Consider the following 19,897-nt stretch of genomic DNA (forward strand, 5'->3'; position numbering starts at 1 on the left):
GACATATTGAGTGTTTTAAGCCAAAAAAAGGTACAAAAGTAATCATTCTCATCTCATCTATTTTTTGCTTTGCAGTCACGATATTGGAGGTAAAATGGTTTAGCTTCTGTTCTAGTCAAAAGTGATGCTTCAAATTCATGCTAGCTTCTAACCCACATGCCAAAATAGCTGGAAATAAATGATAAGTGGTTGGTGGGGATGATTATGACACTTCATTCTGGACTGAAGATGCTTGTTGGAATATTCATGCGCTTGCTCCACTGACTGCATCAGTGAGCTAATCACATAGTCAAAGTGACTAGAATCTTGTCCAACTGATTCAGTTCAACAAACCGATTTGTCATTTCCACCACCGACACCAAACAGTTCTCTGCTATGGCAATCTCAGAGCTACAAGTGTCCAATTGCAACTAAAACCACAATACACTGCTCTTAAAGCCACTAAAGTTGTTTAATATTCTTTATATTTATTCCTTAATATATTTAAGTAGCCAACTGAGATGGAAATGCCTCAGTGAAGGAAGTGAATGCAGTCTATAAATGGGAGTGATATTTAACATCACTTCATGGGAGAGCTGTTTTATCACTCCCACGAAACCAGAAGGGTCCAGTTCCATTTCTGCACTGACAGGCGGCCCATATAGTTTGTGACTGCACCTTAGGGGTCAGGGTCCGACTAAACCAGGCTTGCCTGGTCTTGTTTTCACAAGACCTATCCTTATCAGAAAATGTAAATGTAGGCCTGGATATGATGTTGTTTATTTGGTGATCCCACTTTGAAATGTATGTAGTATTGTCACTCACTAAAAAAAATATTGATTTGAGTCAGTTCATGTAGATCAAATGGCAGGCATTTATATAGCGCCTTTATCCAAAGCTTCTCCATTCACCCATTCATGCACACACTCACACACCGACGGCGATTGGCTGCCATGCAAGGCCCTGACCAGCTTGTCAAGAGCATTTGGGGGTTAGGTGTCTTGCTCAGGGACACTTCGAAACAGCCCGGGCGGGGGATCGAACCGGCAACCCTCCGACTGCCAGACGACTGCCCTTACTGCCTGAGCCAATGAGACGACTGCTCTTACCGCCTGAGCCAATGAGACGACTGCTCTTACTGCCTGAGCCAATGAGACGACTGCTCTTACTGCCTGAGCCAATGAGATGACTGCTCTTACTGCCTGAGCCAATGAGACGACTGCTCTTACTGCCTGAGCCAATGAGACGACAGCTCTTACCGCCTGAGCCAATGAGACGACTGCTCTTACTGCCTGAGCCAATGAGACGACTGCTCTTACTGCCTGAGCCAATGAGATGACTGCTCTTACTGCCTGAGCCAATGAGACGACTGCTCTTACTGCCTGAGCCAATGAGACGACTGCTCTTACCGCCTGAGCCAATGAGACGACTGCTCTTACCGCCTGAGCCAAAGAGACGACTGCTCTTACCGCCTGAGCCAATGAGACGACTGCTCTTACCGCCTGAGCCAATGAGACGACTGCTCTTACCGCCTGAGCCAATGAGACGACTGCTCTTACTGCCTGAGCCAATGAGACGACTGCTCTTACTGCCTGAGCCAATGAGATGACTGCTCTTACTGTCTGAGCCATGTCGCTCCCATCTTCCTACATTACAAGAACGGCTCGACCGCTCCGCTCCCACAGGGTGACTTGCACATCCTGCCAGCAGTATGATTGGCTCTTCGACTGCGCAGCTTCAGCGTGATTGGCTCTTCGACTGCGCAGCTTCAGCGTGATTGGCTCTTCGACTGATCAGCTTCAGCGTGATTGGCTCTTCGACTGCGCAGCTTCAGCGTGATTGGCTCTTCGACTGCGCAGCTTCTTAACCAGAACTCCCCAGTGGTGGAACCACCTCCTCATTCCTATAGGAACCGCTCCATAGCTGCCCATTTTCCGCTGCAGTGTGAAGACCCATCTCTTCACACTGCACCATAACCATAACACCATAACCATAAGCCATTTGCTTGATCACCTGTCTGAATTCTTAGCCCCTTGTTGTCCAGTCTAGTAGCAGTTGTATTTATATTGTATTTGCATTTGTATTTCTTGATACTGTACTTAGCCCTAATTCCTTACTTGTCCTATTTTCCATGTTAACCGGAATTGATGTTCATGGCTGCACAGTGGTTTCTGTGTGCATTGTAGCTTATCTGACCTGCTCTGTATGTTCTAATGACCTTGAGATGCCCTTCTTTGAAACATCATGCAGCCATATCTATAGGTTTTCTTTTTTTGATTTCAAGCAATATGTTTAATTATGTACAGCAGTAATACATTATAAAAATTAGCATTATTCTTAACTATATTGTAAAAACAAAAATTGGTATTCATGAAGGTATTAATATAATAAGTACTATTTATTTTGTAGCCATGAACTTCATGATTTATAGCTACTGAAGCAGGTACTGTATTGCCTCCAAAACAATGGTTCCAATAGCTGTAATGGTAAATACAGTTGTAGAATATATAGATATTAACGTGAGTATTTTATTGCACAATACCTATTATAATAGTGCTGTTCATGTAGGTTGCGAGTTGCACTTTGTTCAAATTAACTTCCTCAACAAAACAGCTGGAATTTAGCTAAATGAAGGCGTGATTTTCAAACACAAACCCATTTACTGTCCATCTATTCAACAGTTGCTACTAAGTCTCCCTTGCAAAATATCCCCTCCCTTAAAAATATGATCCTACAGTCAGAAATAGGAGTTATTCTAAGGAGAGTGTTTTTTTATTTTTTTGTAATGCAAACTGCATCATTGCTCAGACAGTTCAACAAAATGTGTGTTCTGTTGATCTCTGTGGAAAGATGAGCAATTTTTTGTATTTGTTTTTGTGTTGCCCTGCAGGACGAAAGGTTGTTTTCATTGAAGAGCTGCAAGACAAAAAGTGTTTGGAAGGTGACACCGTCGTGTTTGAGTGTTGTGTCTGTCCCAGCGATTTCTACGATGTCAGGTGGTATCTGGATTGGACTCTGCTGCATAATGACCACTGGAGTGAAATCCAAGTCCTCCCCGGTGGTCACCACACCCTCACCATGAGGAGCCTGGCTCGAAAGGACTCAGGTGTCATCACCTTTGAGGCTGGAGGCAAGAGAACATATGCCTTCCTCCTTGTCAGAGGTAATTATATATTTCCGCAGAACCACAAACCAGGGTTTCATCCCATGCACTGTCAATGAGGTTAGTAGACATTACTGGAAAGCAAAATAAGTTGAGTTATGAATTAGTTAATTCTGCATACCTAGGACCAGATTTCCGTACATGAAACTTGCAGCGCAAATTGCAGCCTGACGAGGGTATGTTGATATGGAATCAACTTTCATGCCAACTGCGTCCCTGCACTGTGCTCCTGCACTGCAACACTGACACTGACTGTGCCCCTGCACTGCAACACTGACACTGACTGTGCCCCTGTACTGTGGCACTGACTGTGCCCCTGTACTGTGGCACTGACACTGACTGTGCCCCTGTACTGCAACACTGACACTGACTGTGCCCCTGTACTGTGGCACTGACACTGACTGTGCCCCTGTACTGTGGCACTGACACTGACTGTGCCCCTGTACTGCAACACTGACACTGACTGTGCCCCTGTACTGTGGCACTGACACTGACTGTGCCCCTGCACTGTGACACTGACACTGACTGTGCCCCTGTACTGTGACACTGACTGTGCCCCTACACTATGACACTGACTGTGCCCCTGCACTATGACACTGACTGTGCCGTGTGATACTGATTCGGGAACGAACAGGTGCATAAATGTACTGGGCCTGTACTGTCCTCCTGTTTTCCTCCATCGAATGTTTGTATTCCTACTTCCTCTTCCTCTGAGCTGCTGAAGACCAGTATTCATGCTTTAACATTCTTTGCAGGTGGTGGTGCTCCTTTAAAGTCAGGCAAAGGAAGCTCAGTTTTCTGTAACTAAATAATCCAGATCATAGAATCTTACAATAGTGGTTTCCAAAGGAAGAAGCTATTAAAACAGATTTAATAAACACATGCTCTTTAAACAGAAACTTTTTTTGCACATTTGCATTTTTGAAACTGGTTTGTTGTACAGTAGTTGGTATTCATGATTAATGCCTTTTTTATTTGTAGAAAAACGCCCAACCATCACAAAGGCTTTACAGGACTGTGAAGCATTTGAAGGAGAACGTTTGGTCCTGTCATGCAAGACCTCCAAAGCCTGCCATATTATGTGGTACAAGGATGGTTGCTTACTATGGAACTCATCAAAGTACTTCACACGTCGTGTGCACAAAGAGGCAATCCTGACAATCTACAAAGTGACGGAGAAGGACAGAGGGCTCTATGAATGTGATGCTGGGCCAGTCAGCTCCAAGGCCCAAGTCATTGTCAAGAGTAAGCACAAAAACATTCCCCATTTCTGAAAATAACCTCATTGAAATCATTCCAACTGAAACTTCTTGACGTCACTTCCAATCCTTCCAATGATTAATATTTTCCTCATGTTAATCTGGTTTGAATTTATTTTACTTGCATGTTTGTTTAAAGTCCGCTCTTAGTTGTATCGGATGACGCATGTGGCAACAACATCGGTTTTAAAGTCTTTATAGAGAAGATGGCTCTCTTGGTGAATCCCAGCCATGTGTTCTCATTTTTATTCATTGCACTATGGCAAAGAAAAATCAGTTCATGAATAACCATAACATAGCCAATTCAGAAGGAAATACTAAATTACTTTAATAGATAAGGCATGCACAGTGCACACGGTTCCAACAATCAGTGCCTGAAACCCTGCGTGAAACAGTTTCTGTGATACTCAAACCACCCTGTCTGGCACCAAAAATCATTCCACGGTCAAAGATCACATTTCTTCCCAATTCTGTGTGAAAAACAGCTCAATCTCTTGATGATTGGCTGATTGAATATTTGCAATACAAACTGATGTACCGGTCTACCTAATAAATTGCTCACTGAGTGTATACAAATCATATAAACATATTTCAATAAAATAAACATATCTCAGTCATAAAGACATATCTCAATCTCAATCATATACACATATGTCAATCTTACAGACTTATCTCAATCATATAAATAATATTTCGATATATTGTATATGAACCTCAATAAAAACAAAATCACATGTTTTCGATTAAACTGTTTTGTTAACCTTCTGAAGCAATGACGCAGTTTGCATTTAAAAAAAAACACTTTCATCTCCATAGAATAACTCAAATTTCTGACTGTTAATTTTACAAGGGAAACTTAGTCGCGACTCTCCAAAATGTTTAATTGACGGACAGGAAAAGTGGTTTTGTGTTTGAAAATCACGCCTTCATTTAGCTAAATTCCAGCTGCTTTGTTGAGGAAGTTTATTTCTTTGCAACTGAGAACAAAATGCCAGACCAAGTATTCTGTCTCCATTTGACACATCACATTAGAATATATTATTTGTAAAAATAAATCAACAAATGCAGCAGGATGATATTGTGTCAGGATATTTGCATTGTGACATCTTGTCCTTTGGATATTATGAATGTGTTTGCACACAACCAAAGTGTATAACTCTGGAGTTAGATAACAAGAAATGTTTAATTTATTTCCCTTTTCCTCTCCCTAGGCCATCATTCCATCCCAGAAGCGGTGGAGGATATTTTCATCCAGAGCACTGGAAGAGCCGTCTTCTCCAGCATGATCACAGAACATCTCACATCACAGGTAGCCTGGTCTGGTTTTCCATGTGGAATGCTATGATTATCTTTCCTTGATTGATCATTTAGAATTGATGAATTGTTCAAGATTCAGTGGTCATTTATCGTCTTAAATAATCTGTTTGTGAAAAAAAACACGCAAATTAGAAGTGGGAATAGGCACATTCTCAGCCACGTGTAAGAACCCACGTGTATATGGAAGACGTTTCAAAACTCTTAATCCTGTAATAAAATAATAACAAAATAAAGCTGTATTGAAGATTGTGACAGAAGATTACTAAATTCGCAGACTCATGGCTAAAGCAGACAGCCATGTTGACCAAGATGCCTGTGTGCTATGATATGTTCTAGAGTACCCGTGTGCTATGATATGTTCTAGAGTACCCGTGTGCTATGATATGTCCTAGAGTACCCGTGTGCTATGATATGTTCTAGAGTACCCGTGTGCTAGGATATGTCCTAGAGTACCCGTGTGCTATGATAAGTCCTAGAGTACCTGTGTGCTATGATATGTCCTAGAGTACCCATGTGCTATGATATGTCCTAGAGTACCCGTGTGCTATGATATGTTCTAGAGTACCCGTGTGCTATGATATGTCCTAGAGTACCCGTGTGCTATGATATGTCCTAGAGTACCCGTGTGCTATGATATGTTCTAGAGTACCCGTGTGCTATGATATGTTCTAGAGTACCCGTGTGCTATGATATGTTCTAGAGTACCCGTGTGCTATGATATGTCCTAGAGTACCCGTGTGCTATGATATGTCCTAGAGTACCCGTGTGCTATGATATGTTCTAGAGTACCCGTGTGCTATGTCGAGGACCCGGCCCTAGGCCCGCCTGATGAGAGATTGACAGAAGATGGGTTAGGCAGGAATGCATTGTTAACCCCTTGCACACGCCAGTGGGGTGGTAGTAAGCATGCCCGTAAGAGGAAAAATATGTGGTTCAAGACAAATGTACAACCGTTTATGGACACTGAGGAGTCTGAAGTCAGAGGACTTAGATTTAGGGTACTAGAGAGCAAGGCTAGAGGTCTGACTGAGGCCATGCGTAGAATGTATTCCAGCATGACCTTGGAGGAGACTCAACATGCTGAACGAGTGATTGGTCTGGCTTTCAAAGAAACGGTAAATATAATAACATTCTTGGTTGAGAAGTGTTGGCTTGCTCCTACAGGGGAGGAGCATAAGGCCTGGTTAAAGCAAAAAGATGAGGAAAACAATATGGATGATTGGGAAATAAAAGAGTATGAGGAGATGGAAAAATGTAGGAAAGATAAGGAAAAAGGGAGGGATGTTAATACCGAAAGAAGATTAAGAGGCTTTAAGGGCCTCCCTGATTATTGCACTGACAATTTGTCGGATAGATTCAAAGGACTGACTGTAGAGGAGTTGGGTGATGAATTACACTCGGCTATTAGTTGGATGTCCTTTGTAGATCCCTTAAGGCGACACAAGAAAGAGCACCTGAAGAATGTATTGAGCTGGTGGAAGGCACTTACTGCTGGCTTGTATGAAGTCACAATATGGAGAGAATCCAGGAGATAACAGTGATGAATAGGCTCATTAAAAAAGTTGCATAAGAGCTAGTGTTTTCCCACTCGGTATAATGGGGATATTTCGGGATGAATGTCTTTCCAAAATAAGTACACTTGTATACAAGTTTCAGGATATATAAGGAGTGAGCTTTTAGACTTTAGAAAAGCCTCTTATAATTTCGCTTCACAAGATATCTACGGGCTGTTGAAGAAAGAGCAACGCAGAACAACTATAATCAAGCTTGAGTGGTAATTATAATTTATATTACTTGTAAAAGTAGGAAAAGTAGCACATAGAAGTTCAACGTTATAAGTTTCCTTTCATTTTTATGTCTTTTATTTTTCAGTAAGATACTACATAATGTAGGAAAAAAGTAGAGAAGTTTTAGGGTGTTTATGCCCATAATATTCTAGGAATAGTTACGTTTAAATCCCTGAAGGGGGAGCTATAGGATAAGGTAAAGGCCAAAGAGGATGGATATTTAAAGGGTGTATCTTGACATTAACATCTGGTGGAAAGGTGAATTATAAAAACAAAGGGGTTATATGAACCTTATGTGAATCACGTAAAGGGACCGGTATACGGTTGAAAGAATATAAAGCAATGTATGTGACTAGCAAACTGAAAGATCATATTTAAGCTGTGAACTGTATAATTCTATTTACTTGACTACAATAAAATAAGCTTAATCATAATTATAATTGAGTGGAATTGAGTCAACTAGAAAAACTACAGTGAATACAGGAGATCATATAACAGTGTTGCGTCACACCACTTCACTTCGAGACTGGGCTGGAAGTTCAGTAGAACTTACCAGTTCTCCAGGACGTTCGAAAGTACTTAAAGGAAAAGAGAGTTTGTCTCCGAGACACCTCCGCGTGGGGTACTGCTCGTGGGAACGTGAGGTCTGAGCTCGGCACAGGGTCTGGGCTCACGACAGCTATGACATGTCCTAGATCAGTGGTTCTCAAACTCGGTCATGGGGTACCACTGTGTGTGATGGTTTTCACTGCAACCACAACTGCATTCCCCAGTATTTTAACAAGCTGTAATTTGTCTTAAGTAGATGTCATTTCCTAATTTGGTTTACAGGGATTATTTACCCATTAAGCTACACTATGTCAGAATGGCTATGTAGCGCCACCAACGGGTCAAAGTTGGAGGTACGATTACGCATGTAAGTTTTGAACTGTATGCCCAATTTAAAAAAAGTTAAATGCACCAATTGATGGGCGGCAGGGATTGTACAATGGGTAGCACTGCCACCTCACAGCAAGGAGGTCCTGGGTTCGAATCCTGGTCGGCCAGGGCCTCTCTGTGTGGAGTTTGCATGTTCTCCCTGTGTTTGTGTGGGTTTCCTCTCACAGTCCAAAGACAGGCAGGTTAGGCTGATTGGATTGGATTGGAGGGCTCTGCAATAAACAAAAAAATATTTATGTTCTTCAGTCCAAGCTTCACGAAAGTTATCAGATGCATTTTTGATTCTCAAAAACTTTCATCCATTACAGCCGAATCAAAGGCAAATTACCTAAACAGGACATGAGCTCAAATCTCAGTTACACCCAGTCGAGTCAATTGACATAAAACTTGCTATCAGTGCTTACAGCCATGCTTTTAACATGATCTGATCAAGTTGCCATGGCGACCCTGCCCTGCTGGACTGCTGGACTCACTTACTATTGTTATTTGAAATTAAACTTTATTATTTGTGTGATTGTGAAGCAACACAGTACTGTTATTCTTTAGCTTTCCTACTCCTCCCACAGTTTTGGTGATATCGACACCAAACCAACTGGCAAATGTCCGGCTTCGTCTAGAATGGTGTGTTCATAGCATTTCAATATTCCCATTCATTTCTGAGATATTTAAACCACTCCAGATTGAGTAGAAAAGTACAAAAAACAATAATAATAATAATAATAATAATAATAATAATAATAATAAACACTGTCAACATTGTCAGAAAGTCACTGACTGATGTTGACTAACTCCCAACTAAGAACCTCTTCCACTTTAGATTTGCACGTAGGTGAGGACAAACAGTGCAGAAACATCTGCATACAACTGGCTGGAGCCGGCTGATTTCATGTCTTTAATGTACAGCACAAAGAGAAGGGCAAAGAATGTCAATGAGAGATGAGAACACAATACTGGCAGCTAGTGGTGGGGCCTCTGCTGAAGGGTGATCTTTACTGCACATGCGATTCTGTGATGTAACTCTTAGCTCCTTGTTTCCTTGTAGCACCCTCACACCCATGATAGATCCGTGATGCTACTGCAGTCTAAGCCAGAGCTACTGGTGGCTCCAACCCAGCATACATCATTGATTGTCTCCAAAGACCAGCATGACCAGACCATCACTTCTCTTAGCAGTGAATCCGTGTTTGAGTATGATAAAATGGATGCCTGGGATGAACTCTACGAGCACAGCCCAGAAAACGGCAGGAAGGAGGAACACAATGAATGCTCTGTGCTCTCGGAGAGAATAATGATTTCAGATCCATCAAATGAAGTGACAAAACATCAAGGTAAAGTACTGAACAGGGTGTTGGGGGTATCAAGTGCCCTCCCTGTAAATTGTGGTTTACATAAAAGTCTGTTTTGTATCTTCAGAGCAAACCAAGGAGTCCAGAAAGGCGGGGTGTCTGGAGCAGTGTCACAAGATGCTGTCGTCACACCAGTCTGAGACAGAAGACTCTACTCTTGGTGTGAATCCCATCCCCACGCAGGGGCTTATCACCAGCACCTTCTACAGCCGCTCCCGGGAGCGTTCTGTCCGTGGGGTGATTTCGGATGAGGCAAAGGAACAAAGTTATCAGCACCGCCGGTCCCATCTTAACAAACAGCTGAATGAACCCCTTCTGGAGGACAATGCAGAAGGAGAAAGAAGCCAGAGGAGTTTGAGGTTTGAAGATGAAGAGGATGATGATGTTCCTAAAGACGCTTCTGATACCAACCCTGAAAAATCAGTAAAGTTAGCTGTGGAAACAAAAATGGGGAGCAGGTCTTTGCATTCACTTGCTGCTGACAAGACTGGCATGATTAAGATAACTCAGTCTTTAATGGAGCAGTCCCTATCTGAAGAGGTTAAAGCTATGACACATGTAATATCTGCTCCGGGGATGGATCAGGAACTCAGATACAGCCCCATTCCAGAGACAAGGCAAGCTGAGCACACATTTACACTGAGCTGCATGCAGCCAGCCAAGAAGGACCAGCTGCAACAAAGACCCTTAGTCACAAAATCCCAGCTGTTCATCCCTAGTTCCTTGGAGCAATCTGACAGGCTCCAAAATATATCTCTTGACACTCGAGAGGCATCCCAAGAGATCCTTTCACCTGATCCTCAAAAGGAGGAACAGGGTCCTTTCAGTTTACACTGTCCCCTCAATATAACGGATGTGGGGTTTAAAAATTCAAAAAAAGATAACCAGGTGGCAGTGTCAGAGGGAATTGACAACCCTAGCGTGCTGGAGATCAAAGAGGGAGAAAAGTCAGAGGATAGGAAAACTGTGGACAAATCAGGGAGTACTCACACAATCTCTTGTATAAATGATTATTGGGAAATGTCTACAACAATTAAATTATCTTATAGGAAACCGTCTAACAAACAGCTGAATGAACCTTTTCTGGAGATCAGAGAGGACAGTACAGAAGGAAGAAGAAGCCAGAGACGTGGTCCATCAAGCTGTAGAACCTTGGCTAAGTCCATCTCTTGTGACAGCGAGGTCAAAACACCTCAGTTCAACACACCAAAGAAATATCAGTGGTGGAGCAGGTCCTTAGACAGTCATGTGAGGATGATCCCAGGCTTAACTGAATTGAGAGAATCAGGGGTGAAAAGTAAAATGGTGGATGCTTTTAGCACTAAAGAGGCTTTCAAAGGTGATGAGGATGATGAAGTTCCTCAAAACGCTTCTGATACCAACCCTGAAAAATCAGTAAAGTCAGCTGTGGAACCAGAGATTGGGAGCAGGGCTTTGCAATCACTTGCTGCTGACAAGACTGGTATGACTGAGATGACTCAGTCTTTAATAGAGCAGACCCTATCTGAAGAGGTTAAAGCTATGACACATGTAATATCTGCTCCGGGGATGGATGAAGAACTCAGATACAGCCCCATTCCAGAGACAAGGCAAGCTGAGCACACATTTACACTGAGCTGCATGCAGCCAGCCAAGAAGGACCTGTTGCAACAAAACCCCTTAATCACAAAGTCGCAGCTATTCATCCCTAGTTCCTTGGAGCGATCTGACAGGCTCCAAAATATATCTCTGGACACTCGAGAGACATCCCAAGAGATCCTTTCACCTGATCCTCAAAAGGAGGAACAGGGTCCTTTCAGTTTACACCGTCCCATCAATATAATGGATGTGGGGTTTAAAAAGTCAAAAACAGATAATCAGGTGGCAATGACAGTTGAAATTGACAAGACTAGCCAGCTAGAGATCAAAGAGGGAAAAAAGTCAGAGGATAGGGAAATTGTGGACAAATCAGGGAGTACTCACACAATCTCCTGTATAAATGATTTTCGGGAAATGTCTACAACTGTTCAATTATCTTATATGAAACCGTGTAACAAACAGCTGAATGAACCTTTTCTGGAGATCAGAGAGGACAGTACAGAAGGAAGGAGAAGCCAGAGACGTGGTCCATCAAGCTGTAGGACCTTGGCTAAATCCATCTCTTGTGACAGCGGGCTCAGAACACCTCAGTTTAACACGGCAAAGAAATATCAGTGGTGGAGCAGGTCCTTAGACAGTCATATGGGGATGATCCCAGGCTTAACTGAACTGAGGGAATCTGGGGGAAAAAGCAAAATGGTGGATGATTTTAGCACTAAAGAGGCATTCAAAGGTGATGAGGAAGATGAAGAGGATAATGAAGTTCCTCAAAACGGGTCTGATACCAACCCTGAAAAATCAGTGAAGTTAGCTCTGGAACCAGAGATGGGGAGCAGGGCTTTGCAATCACTTGCTGCTGACAAGACTGGTATGATTGAGATGACTCAGTCTTTAATGGAGCGGTCCCTATCTGAAGAGGTTAAAGATATGACACATGTAATATCTGCTCCGGGGTTGGATGAAGAACTCAGATACAGCCCCATTCCAGAGACAAGGCAAGCTGAGCACACATTTACACTGAGCTGCATGCAGCCAGCCAAGACGGACCTGCTGCAACAAAACCCCTTAATCACAAAGTCGCAGCTATTCATCCCTAGTTCCTTGGAGCGATCTGACAGGCTCCAAAATATATCTCTGGACACTCGAGAGGCATCCCAAGAGATCCTTTCACCTGATCCTCAAAAGGAGGAACAGGGTCCTTTCAGTTTACACTGTCCCATCAATATAACGGATGTGGGGTTTAAAAAGTCAAAAACAGATAACCAGGTTGCAGTGTCAGAGGAAATTGACAAGACTAGCCAGCTAGCGATCAAAGAGGGAAAAAAGTCAGAGGAAAGGAAAATTGTGGACAAATCAGGGAGTACTCACACAATCTCTTGTATAAATGATTTTCGGGAAATGTCTACAACCGTTCAATTATCTTATATGAAACTGTCCAACAAACAGCTGAATGAGCCTTTTGTGGAGAGTAGAGAGGACAGTACAGAAGGAAGGAGAAGCCAGAGACGTGGTCCATCAAGCTGTAGAACCTTAGCTAAATCCATCTCTTGTGACAGCGGCATCAAAACACCTCAGTTTAACACGGCAAAGAAATATCAGTGGTGGAGCAGGTCCTTAGACAGTCATATGGGGATGATCCCAGGCTTAACTGAACTGAGGGAATCAGGGGGAAAAAGCAAAATGGTGGATGATTTTAGCACTAAAGAGGCATTCAAAGGTGATGAGGATGATGATGTTCCTAAAGACGCTTCTGATACCAACCTTGAAAAATCAGCAAAGTCGGCTGTGGAACCAGAGATGGGGAGCAGGTCATTGCATTCACTTGCTGCTGACAAGACTGGTATGATTGAGATGACTCAGTCTTTAATGGAGCGGTCCCTATCTGAAGAGGTTAAAGATATGACACATGTAATATCTGCTCCGGGGTTGGATGAAGAACTCAGATACAGCCCCATTCCAGAGACAAGGCAAGCTGAGCACACATTTACACTGAGCTGCATGCAGCCAGCCAAGACGGACCTGCTGCAACAAAACCCCTTAATCACAAAGTCGCAGCTATTCATCCCTAGTTCCTTGGAGCGATCTGACAGGCTCCAAAATATATCTCTGGACACTCAAGAGGCATTCCAAGAGATCCTTTCACCTGATCCTCAAAAGGAGGAACAGGGTCCTTTCAGTTTACACCGTCCCCTCAATATTACTGATGTGTCAGTTGAAGTTGAAAACCCGAGCCAGCAGGAGATCAAAGAGCGGAAACATTCAGTGAAAATGGGGGACAAATCAGGCTGTACTCACAACATCTCTGATACAAACATTTTTCAAGAAGAGTCTACAGTCCCTCAATTATCTAACAAGAAACCATCTAGCAATCTTTGGCGCTATCCTTCCCAGTCAGAACTCGACACCAGCCCCCCGACTGGTAAATCTGAAAAATCTTTGCTGAAGAAGTTTTTTGGGAAGGAACCTGGGACAGCTGGGTCCGCACTAAAAAAAGGACATGACTTTCCCTCCTCACTGCACCCGCAACAAAGAGCTGAAGATCTGTCCATCTCAAAGAAGCTGATTGAATCTGTGTCCAGTTTTTCTAAGCTGCTGTGCAGGAAATACAGTAAAGACAAATGGGAAGGTATGCCCTCATTACATTTCACAAAACGTACAATTGTCATATTGCTTCAGTTGTATTTGCATTTGTATGTTAGTCTTCCTGCCAGCACAAGCCTTTGCCATTATAGCCTGTCACTTTCATTCACATCAAATCAATTTTATTTGTATAGCACTTTTTACAGTGTCATGAAAAAGACACTTTAAAGAGTAGCAGAAAAAGAGCAAAAACTAGGCATAAACCCCAAAATGGCAAGTACATGATTCAAGGGTATATATCTCTGCATTTCTGTGTATGTTCTGTAGAGTTTCTGTTGCAGAGTAATACAGAAAAACTTTCAAGGGGATATTTCATTACACTTCATGTAATTAAATATTACACTAAATTTGTGTATTAACTTGTTTTTAAGGCAACAGGTCAAAAGAAGAATCTCCCCTTCCAAAGGGAAAGCTGCTAGGCGTTGGAGATGCAAGATCACACAAGAGGGCATCCACGGAATTCTGCAAATCGCCACTTTCAAAGAAAAAGAAAGGTGAGAACATTACCCAAATAAAGATTAGAGTGGATGGAAATGTATGAAATCTGGGATCTGAGGGAAGGATGTAAATGCGTGTAAATAGTAGGGAGATGCAACATTGTATTGCTTTCAGTGATGTGGAAAAGGAAAGGTAAAAATGCCCGCCCACACACACACACGATAACAATCCTCAGAGCTCAAAACAACTGTCAAAGGTTTCTGCTTTTTCATAAAGGTGGTCACACTTCCTATTGCCTAATTTTGTGCACTCAATTAGCAACACCTGGTTCTAATTACCTCCTTAATTGATATGGAAGCAGTTTGGGTGCACTTCTATTTTCACTCAGGGGTTCTGCATGCTGGCTTGTTTTTGGTTGAATATTTTAGTTGTGTCGGTATCTGTATGAGTGTATATGAAGAAAAGAGTAACAAAATACAGATTGCTGCAGTTAAAAAAGCATCAAAGAAGTACTCAGAAGTTCCTTAGTTAAAATGTGAGAAGCATAAGAAATGTATGGAACATTGTTGGGATTACAGGGCTTGACCAATGGGACTAGAATGAGTATAGTGGTATTATGTGTGTTACCTTATCTGGAATAGTGCTCCCTGCTCCAATGTCTGGGTAAACCTAACCTCATACAATCCTTGTTTCTTTTCCATCCTTCAGACACCCACATTCCCCTCGTACCTGTGGACTTGCCAGTGGTAGCAAACCCTGGTTCAGACAGATCCCACCAGACCTACAGCTTCCTCTCTGAAATCAACAGGTTATAAACATGCAACATTTTCTTTTCAGCACGATCCACCAGTTTTAGCATGTCATATATATTGTAATTTTAAAATGTATCCATAAATGATGAACATATTTATGAAATGTAGCTGCAAAGCAGCAATTCTGTGGGGCAAACAGCTGGTGCGACAAAATGCTGCATGCTTAATGTCCATGGTTGTTGAAAAAAGTTCCCAATGTCATGTGATAAAACTTTTTGTTTCATTTGCTGCTCCTCCTTTGGGAGATCTGCTGGGCAGTGGTAAATTAGCATATATTACTTAGTTTTTTCACAGTAACTAGTTGTTTGCACAACCACCACCAGGTGGCATGTACGTATTATCATTACAGAACTGAAAAGTCTTTTTCTGGAAGTAAATACTCGCCAGAGGGAAACAGGCATAGTTATGTTTGGTTTCTATTTATACTCAGTGAGCACTTTATAAGGTATTTTCTAGATTTCTTTTTTAGATTTCTACTGCTGTAGCCTATCCAGAGGTGCATTGTGTGTTCAGAGATGTCCTTCTGCATACCACTGTTGTAATGTGTGGTTATTTGTGTGACTGTCACCTTCCTATCAGCTTTCCTGTCTGGCCATTCTCCTCTGACGTCTCTCATTAACAAGGCGTTTCTGTCTGCAGAACTGCTGCTCACTGACTTTTTAGCTGTTCATTGTGAAAATCCCAGGAGATCAGTCGTTTCTGAGATACTCAAACCACCCTGTCTGCCACCAACAATCATTCCATGGTCAAAGTCACGTAGATCCCATTTTTCCCCATTCAGACGGTTAATGTGAACATTAACTGAAGCTCCTGACCTGTATCTGCATGATTGTATGCATTGCACTGCGACCACACAATTGGCTGATTAGATAATTGCATTAATAGGGTAAATGGCAGGCATTTATATAACGCCTTTATCCAAAGCGCTGTACAATTGATGCTTCTCCATTCACCCATTCATACACACACTCACACACCGACGGCGATTGGCTGCCATGCAAGGCCCCGACCAGCTCGTCAGGAGCATTTAGGGGTTAGGTGTCTTGCTCAGGGACACTTCGACACAGCCCGGACGGGGGATCAAACCGGCAACCCTCCAACTGCCAGACAACTGCTCTTACTGCCTGATCCATGTCGCCTAATAAGTAGGTGTAATAAAGTGATTGTATGTATAGAAGCCATAGAGTGGCACTACTGCCAGTGACAGTATCTCTCACAGCATCAAAGCTGACAGGAAGGTGACAGTATATAGCATATACAATCTCTCCTATTTTGTTAGCCAAGGCTGTTGTCTGTATAACTAGGTTAATTTTCTTCATTTTTCCGCTGGCTTTCTCATTATATCTTAATATCACAATGCATTTTCTTGGTTCTTTATCTGCTCTGCGCTGTGTGGAATAGGTCACTATGTGGAATAGTTATAGTGGAGGCAGAAACACAGACCAGGCTTCAGAGGATGTGAAATACTATTTAGCTTTTGTGCTAATTAAGCAGTAGGTACAACACTGTGCTGTTAGAGTGGGACGTGGTTAACACTGTGCTGTTACAGTGTGACATGGTTAACACTTTGCTGACGTGGTTAACACTGTGCTGTTACAGTGTGACGTGGTTAACACTGTGCTGTTACAGTGTGACGTGGTTAACACTGTGCTGTTAGTGTGACGTGGTTAACACTGTGCTGTTACAGTGTGATGTGGTTAACACTGTGCTGTTACAGTGTGATGTGGTTAACACTGTGCTGTTACAGTGTGACGTGGTTAACACTGTGCTGTTACAGTGTGACGTGGTTCACACTGCTGTTACAGTGTGACGTGGTTAACACTGTGCTGTTACAGTGTGATGTGGTTAACACTGTGCTGTTACAGTGTGACGTGGTTAACACTGTGCTGTTAGTGTGACATGGTTAACACTGTGCTGTTACAGTGTGACGTGGTTAACACTGCTGTTAGTGTGACGTGGTTAACACTGTGCTGTTAGTGTGACGTGGTTAACACTGTGCTGTTACTGTGTGACGTGGTTAACACTGTGCTGTTACAGTGTGACGTGGTTAACACTGTGCTGTTACAGTGTGACGTGGTTAACACTGTGCTGTTACAGTGTGATGTGGTTCACACTGTGCTGTTACAGTGTGACGTGGTTAACACTGTGCTGTTACAGAGTGATGTGGTTAACACTGCGCTGTTACAGAGTGATGTGGTTAACACTGCGCTGCTACAGTGTGACGTGGTTAACACTGTGCTGTTACAGAGTGACGTGGTTAACACTGTGCTGACGTGGTTAACACTGTGCTGTTACAGAGTGATGTGGTTAACACTGCGCTGTTACAGAGTGATGTGGTTAACACTGCGCTGTTACAGTGTGACGTGGTTAACACTGTGCTGTTACAGAGTGACGTGGTTAACACTGTGCTGACGTGGTTAACACTGTGCTGTTACAGTGTGATGTGGTTAACACTGCGCTGTTACAGAGTGATGTGGTTAACACTGTGCTGTTACAGTGTGACGTGGTTAACACTGTGCTGATGTGGTTAACACTGTGCTGTTACAGAGTGATGTGGTTAACACTGTGCTGTTACAGAGGCCGTTTCAGCGTTGTGTGGCAGTGCCAGGACGACTGGAGCAAGCAGCTATTTGCAGCAAAGTTCACCCCCTACGCCCAGGAGCAGCAGCAGCGGGCCCTGGGTGAATACCAGCTGTTGAAGAAGCTGAGCCACATTCACATTGTCCAGCTACGTTCTGCGTTCATCACCCCATGCTACCTGGTGCTCATCCAGGAGCTCTGCGCTGGACGTGAGCTCCTGCATAACCTGGCTGAGAGGTACGAGACTCACCATCACACACAGAATGCGCCTTATCCGCCTTCTGAATCACATTACTGTCATTATCAAGGGTGAAAACAATCTCTTAGCTCGTTGGCAATATCGCTCAACAACATTTTCAACAGCAACATTTCTCTGCAATGCTCTTGATAGCGTTTGACCTCAGCTGTGTCAAGTATGTTGTGAAGCTATTAGACTCTATTTAGAAACGGACAAAGAGTGGGCTCCAGAATTATTGGCACCCTTGATAAATATGCACATAAAATACAAATAATGCCATTATTCACATGAACTTATGTTCCTGCATGCATAAAATAGTGTGCTTTATTAATGATTCAGTGGAATCAACCAAAGTCATACATTTTTCATTTGGAAGGGTGGCATGAAGACAGCCCTTACTGAGCACAATAAACAAAACCAGGCATCTGGAGTTTGCCACACCTCATTGGAACTATGAGTGGAAGAGAGTGCTATGGTCAGATGAGACCAAAATTGAACAGTTTGGCCATACATACCCTCGGCATGTTAGCCGGTGAAATTGAATTCATACAAGGAGAAGCACCTCATACCTACTGTCAAATATAGCAGTGGGTCATTGATGTTTTGGGGATGTTTTTCTGCCAGTGGCACCAAGATGAATAAGATGAATGGCACAAGGAAGTATCAAGAAATCTAGCCAGAAAATCTGGTTGCCTCAGCTAGGACGCTGAGATTTGGTTGTATGTATTACATTACATTACATTATTGGCATTTGGGAGACACTCTTATCCAGAGCGACGTACAGTTGATTAAACTAAGCAGGAGACAATCCTCCCCTGGAGCAATGCAGGGTTAAGGGCCTTGCTCAAGGGCCCGACGGCTGTGCGGATCTTATTGTGGCAACACCGGGGATTGAACAACCGATCTTGCGGGTCCCAGTCCCGTGGCTTAACCACTACGCTACAGGTGGCCCTACACGGTAGGTGGTAGTTGTAGGTAGATTGTTCAGCAGGATTATGACAACCATACATCAAAATCCACAGAGAGATGACCAAGTAAAAACAACACCCATGTTCTGCAATGGCCATCTCAGTCTCCAGACTTAAATCCCATATAAAACCTGTGGTCTGAACTGAAAATGGGAGTATCCCAGTCACAAAACTATGTTAAGATTATAGCACATCTCCCCTATCTTATCACTCGGTGAACAACTGAGGGAAACTGATGCTATCATGGGGTAATAATAATGGATCAAAATGAATCTAAAGACAAGTGCATCTACAGTTGCCTGAGCTCACCATCAGAAATAGCGCTGTGACTAACGACTATTTTGATAGTAAAATTCTCCAAAACCTGTTGTCTTTTTGGCACGTGTGGATACTATAATTATTATGACAGATCTGTCTCTCTGTCTGTCAAAACGCCGGTCTTGACGAGACCAAGTGCTATGACTAGATAATGCTATTCCTTTAAAGAAATTCTCGCCCACCACAATGAGAACAAAAATGTAAAAGGCCAGTCTCCTGTATCCTTTGTTTAAGATGCCATTTTCAATCTGTTTTTTTTTCCATATCACTATAGAAATGGTTTGGTTTCAACAAATTAATACGATCTAGTCATAGTCTCCACATACGTAGGCAACAAGGATGATGCACAGTGTCGCTAACATTGATATGAACATTATGTAAATTAACATTAACTAAGATTGAAACTGCATGGTTAGCATCAGCTTAATTTCGAATCCAATGTGCAGAACAAAGCACTTATGGACTGCACTGTAATACAGGGATGATATGACTCACTGAAAATACATTTCTCAGATGACAATCTCGGAAATATAAA

The 19,897-nt window shown here is 42.7% G+C and overlaps 1 protein-coding gene across 1 annotated transcript in view; it reads left to right on the forward strand.

The window, feature by feature from the left end:
- Positions 1-19,897, forward strand: part of LOC133107596 (obscurin-like) — a 44,380-nt gene that overhangs the window by 21,780 nt on the left and 2,703 nt on the right. Inside the window, exons 3-5 of the mRNA XM_061216581.1 lie at positions 9,858-10,022; positions 15,155-15,254; positions 17,836-18,075. Of these exons, the coding sequence (XP_061072565.1) occupies positions 9,858-10,022; positions 15,155-15,254; positions 17,836-18,075 (505 nt within the window). The remainder of the gene's footprint in view (positions 1-9,857; positions 10,023-15,154; positions 15,255-17,835; positions 18,076-19,897) is intronic.

This window comes from Conger conger, chromosome 13 (assembly GCF_963514075.1).
Source record: "Conger conger chromosome 13, fConCon1.1, whole genome shotgun sequence".
In the NCBI taxonomy this organism is placed as follows: domain Eukaryota; kingdom Metazoa; phylum Chordata; class Actinopteri; order Anguilliformes; family Congridae; genus Conger; species Conger conger.